General features: G+C 37.7%; 2 protein-coding genes across 2 annotated transcripts in view; both read left to right on the forward strand.

Annotated features, from left to right (window-relative positions):
* The first annotated feature begins 504 nt into the window (after window positions 1-504).
* On the forward strand, window positions 505-10876 carry LOC139709054 (uncharacterized). The gene is made up of 5 exons (XM_071621023.1): window positions 505-561; window positions 974-1136; window positions 1797-2763; window positions 3386-3481; window positions 10822-10876. The coding sequence occupies exons 1-5, from the start codon at window positions 505-507 to the stop codon at window positions 10874-10876; spliced, it is 1338 nt and encodes a 445-aa protein (XP_071477124.1).
* Window positions 10877-10931: 55 nt separating this feature from the next.
* Window positions 10932-13149, forward strand: part of LOC139709342 (uncharacterized) — a 36212-nt gene continuing 33994 nt past the window's right edge. Inside the window, exon 1 of the mRNA XM_071621299.1 lies at window positions 10932-11056. Coding sequence (XP_071477400.1) covers window positions 10999-11056 — 58 coding nt within the window. The 5' untranslated portion in view covers window positions 10932-10998. The remainder of the gene's footprint in view (window positions 11057-13149) is intronic.

Raw genomic sequence — 13149 nt, forward strand, 5'->3', positions numbered from 1 at the left:
TTATTATTATTGTTATTGTTGTTATTATTATTATTATTATTATTGTTATTATTATTATCATTATTATTATTATTATCATTATTATTGTTATTTATTATTACATTCATTTCAAGAAACTTTGTCTGCGTTTACATGAAATGTAGATTGGAAGTGTAGGTCTTCCAACTCTCTGACAGTTGATGCATGTGTGGACTACGAAATACACGTTAATAGTGATAACAGTATACAACTGTACAAGCTTAACCATGATTACAGATAGCAGGAATGTACAATCCACTGGGTGCATTATACTGTACATGTATGTCAGGAAGTTCCTGCACGGTGGCCTGGTGCTAGTTTATTAGCATTAAAGTGCAAATTTGCACCATGTTCCTGTACAAGGCAGGGTGCTACATAACTTTTTTTTAATCACTTACCCGATTCGGGCAAGCATTTTTCACTTTTGTTCCTACATGCTTGCCCGACTTTGATTTTCACTTGCCCCGGGCAATCGGGCAAGTGCTTATGTCACCCAGCGCCATCAGCATTCAAGTGCAAATTTGCACCATGTTCCTGAAGAGAGTGTGGATGGCACTTTAAATTCTTTTAGCTTGGCAAATGGTAAAGACAACTCGGGACTGGTTATCAACAGTACTCTGCAGCATATCTGAAGCAAGAGATGTCACCTTTGTGCACACTTTCAGATTGAGCTGTGGAGATATTATTAGCCATGTTCTGACATGTTTGGGATTTAGCAAATTCTTTCTATCAGTAATAACACTTTTCCCTTCTCTTTATCCCTACAGAACCTCTGTTTATGGACATCAGTCAGTATGAACTTAATAAAAGCAAACAAACAAAAGAAGCTCCGACCTGTGTTCAATTTGTTCATGATGCCAATGTTTTTTATATGCTGTAGCTAGTAGATTATAGTACCTGATTTGATCCAGTCAACACTCACTTTGACATTGGTTCTCCATTTATCTCTGTGCAGGGGGAGGTATTCGAGCAGAGCTTTGACGATGTGGACCTTGTCGTGCCAACTCTGGACTCTGGCTACAGGACAGCCACGAGTCTGACACAAGGACTGGTTCCGGTCAAGAATGGACAGCGCCCTCTGACACATTCCCCTCCTCAACACCTCTCAGCAATAATTGGTGAGTTGGCATAGTGATCAGTGATAGGAGCGTATAATCAAATAACTGCTAACTTTCTCTAGTCTGTAATGGAATAGTCACATGTATATATGCATACATTAAGAAATAAATTGATGTATCATTGGAGATTACATTTGTATGAGTGAATCTAGCTATATACTGTAACTAGGTAGAGGAATAAATAATGTAAATAAAGTAATTCACAATTTTCAGGAGTTGAAGTGTTTCAAGGGCAATTGATAGCTTCAAGAAATCCACTTCTATTTTTTTTAGAAATCCTTTGCAACAAATTGTAGATTGATGGTGGTTACATGTGCTCACTAGTGAAAGAGATTGTTCATGAATCCAAATCAACCCAATCTTTTGAAGTTTTTACTCTCCGTGAAATGATTTGTTGAATATGTTATCTTTGGTATTTAATTTCTCATGAAATTGTAATTCTTTGCATAAGTTTTCTGTTCTTTCTTTGAACCAGAACTGTGAGCTGCATTGAAATTGACTCTGACATCAGAAGCGAGTGATTAATTAAAAATGTTTGTTTCTTAGCTGCTTATCCAATTTTATGGCTGGCAAGGTGTGGACTTTCAATGAAAAGCTCATTGATTTTGTCCATGCAACTTCTGAGAATGTATCGCATGTTTTCTTTGTGCTGTTTGGTAGATGCCTTAGCCCTTGACGTCTTCCAGAAAGCTGACCGGCCGCTTCCGTTTGGTACGTCCCCAAGTCTCCCACCACAGTTTCTGACATTCTGCCCTCATTGCAAATATCACCAAGGCCAGCTTGTGCAGGAAATCCATGTGGGTGTTGACCACAACGACTTTCCCCGAAAACTGTACGATGGAGACATAAATACAGTAGATAGTTCTAATGGTGATATAGGATGTGACTCCCCTTCGGACACTGGTATTTCACATGAAATAGGTATTCAAACCGACGCCATCAGTGTTTCAGAAAAGGAAACTTCTTGCGCAGAGTCAGCTGTGCTGTCATCTTGTCATGTTGCACTCCAAACTGAGTCTGTAGCAGTCATCTCTGAATCATTGGGGACTCAAACAGTACCAGAGTCTGTTGGACCTTCATGGGAGAAGCCCCCCTCGGTGTGTAGGGAGGTGCAGTGTCAGGCTGTACCAACTTTCAGCCAAGGGGTCCTGGCACGAGTGGTCCTGAAGAACGCACAATCGCAGACGAAGAGTGAAGAGCGCCCACCTGCAATACAGCAGAACACTACCTCACAGACTGAACTCAGCTCACGGGACCTCATCGCCAAGCAGAGCACGGCGTGCATCGCAACTCAGACCTTGCCCCAGTCTAGCACGAAATCCCTTCATATTGCCTCCGACGTAAGCATCCCCGTCCCACCACCCCCAAGCGACCACCAGACAAAGAGCAGAGTCCCATCTGCCTTGACATTGCCGTCATCAAACTACCTGTTGCCCTCCGTCTTGCCCAACCGTGTCCTGTCCGAAGATTGGGACTCTGACATCAGTGCAGACTCGCCGTCATTCGTCTCCGCCCTTTCCTCACCGGTCAACCTATCTCCGCTTCCCTTCGGCAAAACAGAATCTACGCAACCAGCAATACCCACCGACATAGAGACAGTGTCGTTCAAGCCCATCGTTCCACACCGGTATGTGAAATATATAAAGCACTTGGGGTACTCTCATGCATGAATGCTTGTCCTGTTGTGGATCACTGGGTATTTTGCAGATATCTGTGACCAATTCCTGCATGATTCTATAATGTCCACACATACAATGTAGGGTCCACCGTGGGGACCATAGGCAAAATGGGTTGCAAGGAAACTTTGATTACTTATTACATCATTGAGAGCATGATAAAAGAAAGAAATCATCTATCAGAAACGGACATTGAAGCAGAATGCAAGCTTGCATAGCTTACACGTTTAGCAGACATCTTCCTGTCAGCAGCATGCTGATATTTCAGCACATGTAGAAATGGATAGAGTACTGTGTATTCAGCTTGTGCATCCCATCTTCTATCTGTGCACTTTAAGTTGCTTTGTTCTTATCTTGTGGATATGTTTGGAAGACTACCAAGAAGTACAGTGTACTTTGGCATTTGTCAATCAGTCCACATCTATGCTGAGTTATCATCCACATTCTAGGTACTTTTCAGCCTCCCCCCACAAAACGTCATCATCATCATCTACCCAAAACATTCATTTATTCAGTAGCACAATCCTGAACTGGAGTCTTTGATGTGACCCTATGTTCTCTCACACATTGCAGAGAGAGAATGGAGCAAGCTGTTCCGGCACCCATTGATGAAAATTCGAACACGGAACTCAACCCAGAGATCGAGAGTCAGAAAATGCAGGTGGAAAGGTGAGCGGTGTATAGTGTGTTGCTTCTATGAGCTTGTATTGCTCGAAAGGAGAGTTGATGCTTGTTATGAAATGTATGTGTATGATTTGATATTCACTTTCAACCTACATGTAGTGTTGTTGTTGTATGTAGGAGAGTGGATCGTATCTCCGGACATTTTTTGTTTTCGTGGCTCTGAATTCCATACTCAGAGGATGAAATATCGGCCAAAAATAGCACGAAGTCCTGAAAATTACGAATTCGACAAAATTATGAAAATTATTCACTCTAATTTTTGGAAAATAGACTTCAAATATATCCCTCTCCAAAAAGTTGTCTCTTAGTGCGGTGTAAATCACATGATTTTCGTAATGGAATGATCAACCTCTTTTGTTTTTGTCCTGTATCATAATCACAATTCATACCGATGATTCACCGTACACATTCTTACCGAGGGGATGGCAAAGAAAAATTGGCAAATGAGGCTCCATTTTCATATTTTATTGTAAAATGTCTAACTTGAACATTTACTACACATGGGTATTGCAGGAAAGGTAAAAATACTTCTTCTTTTTTGTGAAAAAACAATATGCTTTTCAGCCATCAGAATACTGTGATGTTGTTTATAAGGTTGGCATCCCTGCACATATTGCAGCTAAATTACCCACTTTTATAGTAGAGACAAGTCAAAGAGGACTAATTGAATGCCTGCTCATGATTTCTGCATAATGTGACAAGCAGGTGATAGGGCTGGCAAAGCCCTGAAGTTTGTTTGTGTTTGTGTGGAGGGTTTTGTTTTTGTGTTGCTTTATTTCATTTCATTTGGTTTAGATTTTTTTTTTTTTTTTTTTTTTTTTGGGGGGGGGATACCTTGGAATCTTACAAGGTAGTGTGCAAGCTGTACGCTACCCATTATGTCAAATCTTGTTAATAAGACAATATTATGTTTCTATGGTATCAGTGTGATTCATCCAATTGTCCTATTGAAACCCAAAGATTGATGGCTGTCGCCTTCAGTTAGCGTGTTCCAGACCCATTGTTATCTGCTTATCATGCGTAGAAACTTTAGCTGATTAGCTAGACATTCAGTGCAAAGTTAACACAGAATACCAGGTACAGACTTGTAATCAAACAGAAAACATGCTTGAAGGTACGGCAGGCTTGATTGAATGGCTAGAGTATTGAAGTCATGATAGCGATAAGCAAAATCACACACCATGTCCTAATGCTGTATGGTCTTTGTTTAAATCTATCGAGTCATCAAAACCTTATTTTTATGGTTTGGTCCTTGATCTTTTTGTCCTTTTTTTATTGCTTATTGATAGTGTTTGATTTTGTTGAGCAAACAATTCTCTTTTGACAATTTTTATGTTGATATGTAATCATTTTTTTTTTCAGTAACAGAATTTTCAATGGCATCTAAGCTGCTAAATTCATAACTAATTCTTGAATTGGCAACACATTGTAAGAAATTTAAGTTCCTGTTTCTCTGTCAAGTTAGCACATTTTGGGAATTTCTTTCTGCTTTTTTAGTGTTAGTGTTTGAAATCCAATGAATCAACCAGTTTTGTATACCGTAAACCCAGAAGTATTTGCAGCTTGAAACTTTCATGAATCGAAGATGACAGGTTTTTCTCTGGCAAGAAACTTTCGGGAATTGCCACTGGCATGCAATGCATTGTGTAAACAAGAACAAGTGCATTTTACTTTTGGGTCAATCCATGTCAAATCATCCAGTGCTTGTCACCCGACCCCCTCCGATTTTCTTTAAAATCGCACCAAATGTTCCCCAAAGTGTCTGACGGAAAATCCCAAAATATTTTGCCCCAAGGTCAATTGGTTGCTAAGATACAGCCTCACATAGCAACCGGTGCGCATTCAGAAAAATTAGTTAAAAGAAAATTATGCATTTTTGATTGATTGTGGTGGCATGGATATTTATGCAAAAGAGTTCATTTTCTGGAAATTGAGAGAACTTTATAGTCTTTGCAAGAAAAACTGACTGTGACGCGAAATTGACTCTTCGTTAACGTGCACGAGGTCACCGAAAATGGTGTTAAATGTTAATTTTCCAAATTTTGATGCATATTTAGAGGCTAATATCTTCCACATTTCATCACCTTAGGTTCTAATATATTATGCTGTTGAAGGCTTTGACTTGCTCAGTAATTTTGTAAAAAATCGGCGCATTCATGCCCACCGTTTATACGGAGAGCGCCCTCAAAGTTGACAAAAATGAAAAATGTGCCAAATTCAAGGTCACGGATCACCCTTCGTCCCACCTAGGAATGGCACCAATTTTTGTGTATTGATAGACATTTACGTATATTATCTTGGGTTACCAAAGAAATTTTGCTCCCGAAATGTTCAATGGCAAATTTACCCTACCGAAAATGGTCATAAATGGCCAAATTCCCATGTAATATCACATAATTGGGTTTAGAGGACATTCCAAATGTCCAGGCTTTCAAGATAAAAAGGCCTAGCCCTGTGATATTTGCAGTAGGGATAGTCTGTTATACATATTTTAGTAATATACACCACAAAACACTTTCATTACATAATAATGACCTTGAAATTTAATCCAAATTTTGATAAAAACAATAAATTGCTCCATTTTCCTTATTGCATTGCATGTATGTAATACGTGTTTTGTAACACTTTTCACAGAGCAATATTTCAAGAATTATGAAAGCTGACAGCCTACCACATTAAGGTTCTAAAGTATTTGTGCTCTTCTTTCAGATTTTGTGTCAATTTGATCATGAATGTTATACCCTTGACCTTGAAGTGCTTCTAAAAATAGCTGTAAATTTGTTAACTACAAACCTACACACATGACAGGTGTATTATGGCATGCTGTACTTGTGATTCTTTCACAAACACAAAAGCTTTTTATGGTGTAAATGTACATACTGGAATTAATCTATACATGCTTGCAAGATATGTTACAATTGATTACTTTGTTCTGACAATGACCCTCAATTTCAATCAAGAAAGGGGACAGTAATATTTTGTGATTTTGTGTGCATTTCCTATGGAAAACAGTGCTTTGTGGTGAAACTCATAAAGTAAGAACTTGACCATTTTTACTATCTACCACTTTGATTGATTAATTCTATTGTAGTTATGTTAGAAAAGTGGGCTGTGACAATTTCCAATTAAAAAAAAATGGTTATGATGTAGAAAATAGAAAAACAAAGAAATACATAAGAAATTCCAAAAACAAGAAAATACATAAGAATTGAAATGATTTTGGAAGTTTTCATAAGGTACGGAACAAATCCCCCGAAAAAGAAGACTCTCAGTCCTTTTAATGTGCGTTTCACAGGCTAGAATAAGAGTCTTATTATGTTGGGCGCAATGTCCATAATTATCAACATTACGTACTTAAATACAGGTCTTTATGGAGAGGAATAGGCATTTCTCATGATTTTGAAGGTCATAAATCGAGGGTCATTATCAGAACAAAGTAATTGATTGTAACATATCTTGCAAGCATGTATAGATTAATTCCAGTATATACATTTACACCATAAAAAGCTTTTGTGTTTGTGAAAGAATCACAAGTACATTGTATAGCATGCCATAATACACCAGTCCTGTCATGTGTGTAGGTTTGTAGTTAACAAATTTACAGCTATTTTTAGAAGCACTTCAAGGTCAAGGGTATAACATTCATGATCAAATTGATACAAAATCTGAAAGAAGAGCACAAATACTTCAGAACCTTAATGTGGTAGGCTGTCAGTTTTCATAATTCTTGAAATATTGCTCTGTGAAGTGTTACAAAACACGTATTACATAATATTGTATGCAGTGCAATGAGGAAAATGGAGCAATTTATTGTTTTTATCAAAATTTATATTAAATTTCAAGGTCATTATTATGTAATGAAAGTGTTTTGTGGTGTATATTACTAAAATATGTATGACAGACTATCCCAACTGCAAATATCACAGGGCTAGGCCTTTTTATCTTGAAAGCCTGGACATTTGAAATGTCCTCTAAACTCAATATGTGATATTACATGGGAATTTGGCCATTTACGACCATTTTCGGTAGGGTAAATTTGCCATTGAACATTTCGGGAGCAAAATTTCTTTGGTAACCCAAGATAATATACGTAAATGTCTATCAATACACAAAAATTGGTGCCATTCCTAGGTGGGACGAAGGGTGATCCGTGACCTTGAATTTGGCACATTTTTCATTTTTGTCAACTTTGAGGGCGCTCTCCGTAAAAACGGTGGGCATGAATGCGCCGATTTTTTTCAAAATTATTGAGCAAGTCAAAGCCTTCAACAGCATAATATATTAGAACCTAAGGTGATGAAATGTGGAAGATATTAGCCTCTAAATATGCATCAAAATGTGGGAAATTAACATTTAACACCATTTTCGGTGACCTCGTGCACGTTAACGAAAAGTCAATTTTGCGTCACAGTCAGTTTTTCTTGCAAAGACTGTAAAGTTCTCTCAATTTCCTGAAAATGAACACTTTTGCATAAATATCCATGCCACCACAATCAATCAAAAATGCTTAATTTTCTTTTAACTAATTTTTCTGAATGCGCACCGGTTGCTATGTGAGGCTGTATCTTAGCAACCAATTGACCTTGGGGCAAAATATTTTGGGATTTTCCGTCAGACACTTTGGGGAGCATTTGGTGCGATTTTAAAGAAAATCGGAGGGGGTCGGGTGACAACTTTTCTGAAAATTGGATGATTTGACGTGGATTGACCCTTTTGCGAATCTTGGCTTCTCGCAAAAATTCATGAAAGTTTCATGCAAGTGAAAATTTCTGTTTTTTTCAGTAATCTTTATTCAATGTAAGATAGGCAGAAAAGTTCAGAATTGCCAATTTTATAAGGACAAAATTACATGTACTCGAGGTGTTGATGGATAAACTGATTATGATATATTCTGTAAGGCATAACCTGTACACTCTGCCAAGAACTTGTGCTTTTTATTACTTTTGTATAGTCCTAATAGTATCTGTCTGTCACTTTATCAGCTCATAATCATGCACAGAAATTAGTGAAAGGTTTATTTGGGAAAGAAAAAGAAATTAAAGTGAAGAAGTAATAACACACTTGTCAATTCAAGTTTGAAGAGACTGCACCCATATTACAGACTACAACTTACTTTGTATTTTTGAAGGGGAGTGTTTAGCAGCTACAGAACTTCCATGCACATTCGTAGCATGAGAATAGGAAGTATTATTTTAGATATGGTGTTTATGTTGTTGCTGTGAATGTGTGTGCGTGTGTGTGTATGTGTGCGTGTGCATGCACATGCACGTTGCTATCTGTTTGAATACATGTACAATGTACCATGAAGATGAAATGTAAGAAGATTTCTTGTCAAACAAAATGGCCGGGTTCAGGAGACAGAGTTAATGAGTCCCAGATCTTCTTTCCTTGTACTGTGATACTGCTAGATTGTTTGTACATGTGGCCCGCCCATAGTGAAAGGGGTCAAAGTGTATTGTCCTTTGGGCTGTTTTTGTTTGTTTGTTGTTTTTTAAACTGCAGACGGAACCAGTACGTTAGACACACTTGGACACACACACACACACACACACACACACACACACACACACACACACACACACACACACACATACACACAAAGAATGGGGAGGCGAAGAAAAGGACTGCTTCTGGGCTGTGCTTCAATCCTTTGCTTTCAAATTGTAACCTGGCAAATTATTCTCACATACCTTTGTGCTACCATTGTACACTGTACAACCTGATGATATGGCTTATGGTTTCAGTGGCTGTTTGTTGGTGTAGTCATGCCTGAATAAACCTGCAGTGTAGTTAAACTTGTTTTTTACAGTAAGGGAATCCATCCTGCACAGTACAGTAGCACCCCAAAAAGGAGTCAATCTGAAATGAAGGTTAACAAAGTAAAAAAAAAAGAAAAGAACACACACAAAAAAAAAACAAACAACCCACTGAGATAATTTAAAAGGTTGTTGCACAAAGGAAATCCATAGTATAACTAGTATCACTAGCATTTGCTTTGAAAAGTCCACATCACTGACCCTGAAAAGGAGTTTGGTTATTGATAAATCTGCAGACCTGTCAGAATGGACACTGAGAACCATTGCAACCTCTGCCCATGAGGTGACCAACCTTGACCAGGTGTCAAATATGTATCAAACAATGAAAAAAGAATTGACCTTATTTTACCCAGATGTTACAAATGGGGAAAAATAAAACGAGAGTAGTGAGATGTCAGAAACAAGGAGACTCTAGTGTACGTGTTGGTAAAATAATAGTGTGACCCACATAATGTATCAAATGCATTTTTACCATATTCTATGGTTGCAAATTATACACTGCATTTGGCATACATGTACAGTGTATATCCTGAGATATTGTTTCATTGAAGTGTATGTTTGTGATGTCCCTTCCTCAGAAAGGAAAGATATGTTGTACATGTTGTGGCATGAACAGAACAAAAATTCCTTTGGGTTCAGGTTGTTGTTGGTGTTGACTTTTACAGTAAACCAAATGTGCCAGACCTGAAGAGACCTTAGAAATACAGGACAAAGAGCAGTTAAACACATTGCGTATAATCAGTTTGCTTTTGCCTCAGAAACCTTTCAAGTGAAGATTTCCTACATCTAATCAATATCAATGCTTTCTTGCAAATGTTGTAAGATAATCAGACAAACTGATACAATGACAGAGATCTTTGCAGATCATGTTTCATTGGAAATGCTGGTGCCTACAGCTGTGTCTCTCCACAGCAGATCTAGATTTTTGTTCCATTTATTCACGATTCTGATTGGGGGGGGGGGGGGAGGCTAAATCTGTCTACATTATATATGCCTGGATGGGTTTTGAGGGACAGCTATAGAGAAGGTGAATCATAACTAGGTGTGTAGGTGGGGAACACAATAGGTTAGATTGGTTGTTGGAATATCACCCAATACAGTGTACATAAGGCTACAATCTTCTACGAGTCTCACTTGGCTTTATTACTGTCACATGCAACTTGTACATGATATGCATACGTGATTACAGCTCTGATGTATTCAGCGTGACCTTCTGTAAGTATGATAGGTGTTGTTTGTGGTGTTGAAGTAGCTGGAGTCTGAAATGGAGATACAACCATAACAACTAGCCTGTAGGGTTACAAGAGGAATACAACCAACTTTTAATTCAGCCTGTTGGTCAGTTGAAATGAAAATGAATGCAAGTGACGTTGAAGGCAATATTCAGTGTGATGATCCCTCAAGGATGCATTATTCATATCGCTTTTGTCTCCTATTAGACAAGATAAGGATATAAGGTACATTGTACCTATATGCAAATATGTTTCCCTGTTTTCGCTGTGCTCTCAGGTGCATGATATTCCTGCAGAAAATGCAGCGGCACTGCCTTCTCCGATGCCTCTGAGGCTCAATGCATTCTGTATCCTTGTGCAGGGATCTACATTTTGTACTGGAGATGTATCGTCTGCATGAATTATTTTTGCTAATCCTCACAGATCCCCAGCCTTACACCTGGAGAAATCACCCATGAGGCAGCGCAGGATCCTCGAGCGAGGGGAGAGGAGCTACTCCAGCGTCATCCAAGGTAATCCTTCTCTGATTCAGCTGTAGGTGTCAGAAGATAAACTGCATTCAGGATTGTAGCCCCTGCTTTACAGCTACCCATTTGTCTTTGATGGAAAAAAAGAAAAAGAAAAAAAAAACCCACTGGAGTCAAATGAGAACAATCAGTGTGCGGTAGTAACAGGAATTTACAATAGTGTTTGTATGCCACAGTATTTGTGAAAGTCTTTCAAATTTTTGCTTTGAGGTTTCTTAATCCCTGTAAATACTTCTGATTTGGGTTTGTCACATGGGTACCGGTATTGCCAATCTGATCAACCAGAACAAGAATGTCCATTGTATCAAATCTACACCCTTTTTGGACCCACCCATGAAGTTTTGATGATACAAGATCATAGTAGACTAGCAGCACCCGTGGAAATCCACGGGTCTGAGGGGTTTTATTTTTTTCTCTCATATATACGATTTTGCACATTCTTATCGATGAAATAAAAAGAAAAGTTTTCTCATTCTTTCGTCACTTATGCTCTCTTCTACCCATGACCACCATCCCCCCACACACATTTTCGCCCTCGCAGAACAAACAAACAAACAAACAAACATTCAGTGAAAAATCACAAAAAAACGCTTATAAGATTCTCCGAAAGTTCTGCCCTCAGATTCTTCCCGTCTGAACGGGGAGATACTATTGACACTATGACTTTGATATTAATTATATTCCTTGCTCTTGCGTCCATGCAGGCCCCCGAGGGTCAAGGCATCGCATTTCTTTTTGAATTCCTATTTCTTTTCCCACGCTATGAGAGAAAAATATAATATTTTCGTCTTAAATTGCTCCCTCATTTTGTTTTTAATCACCAAAATTTGGCTTGATATATCATAGAACCATCCGTTTATCTGCTTCAGACTAAACATCATCATTATTGTTATCATCATTTTATTATTATTTTCATGCCCCTACTGTTACGTTATTATTGTGATCATAGTCATTAGGCTTTATAAGTATAAGAAACCCGTGGAAATCCACGGGTCTCAGGGCTTCGTATTCTTTCTTTAATATTTCTTCAACCACGTTATGAGAGAAGAAATACACAAAGAATGTTTTCGTCTTCTTTTGCTCCCTCATTTCTGTTTTCATAATCAAAACTTGGGTTGATGGATCTAGAACCGCCTGTTTATCTCATTGATACTGTTTATTGTTTTATTATCATTATAATCATTGATTATGATTATTATTATTATCATTATTATTATTTTGAGGGAGGGGAGATCATAGTCATTCGGTTTTATTATTATTTTATATAATTCAATGACATGGGGATGACTCAAGGGAATTAAGAAAAAAGTTAATCGGTCAAGGATAGTGAATATTTTTGTCCGTCATGTCAAGGTTACTCTCAAGGTTACTTATTTCAAATAGCTTCATTATCATTGATATTTCATGATTTAAACATTGCGTCTCTTCCGCCTACTCTTAGTTATGGATCATAGCACCCCTCCCCATTCATTTGCATTGGCCTATTCTCTTATTATCATTATTTCAGTGTATTATTGTTATTGTTATTATCATTCTTATTATTACTAACAATATTATTATTATTTAGGGGAGAGGAGAGAGCAGAGTCATAATATAGGGATGATCAACATAGGGAGGCGGAAATGTTAATTTGTTAAGAATTGTAAAAATCTGTTTCCCCCATTTTTCTGCTCTTGATAAAAAGCCTTTCTGAAGACAGTCCTGCGCAAACTGTCCAAAACTGCCTCACTGCAGTAACATACGTAATCTTGTGCTGAGCAGGACTATTGTTGCTATTGTGCTGAGAGAAATAGAATATTTTCGTCTTCATTTGCTCTCTTTTTTCTTTTTTTTTGTATCATCAAACCTTGGTTTGATAGATCATAGAACCACCCGTTTATCTGCTTCAGACACAGGTACATTGTATCATCATTATTGTTATTATTATTGTTATGAATATCACCATTATTATTATTATGATTATTTTGTTATTACCATTATTATTATTATTATATTATTATTATATTATTGTTATTATTATTATTATTACATTACGACTATAATCTCCATTAGTGGAGGGGGAGATTATATTATAGTCA

The sequence above is a fragment of the Diadema antillarum genome, unplaced genomic scaffold (assembly GCF_040938485.1).
Source record: "Diadema antillarum isolate AM-2024a unplaced genomic scaffold, OU_Dant_1.0 scf00000037, whole genome shotgun sequence".
Lineage (NCBI taxonomy): Eukaryota > Metazoa > Echinodermata > Echinoidea > Diadematoida > Diadematidae > Diadema > Diadema antillarum.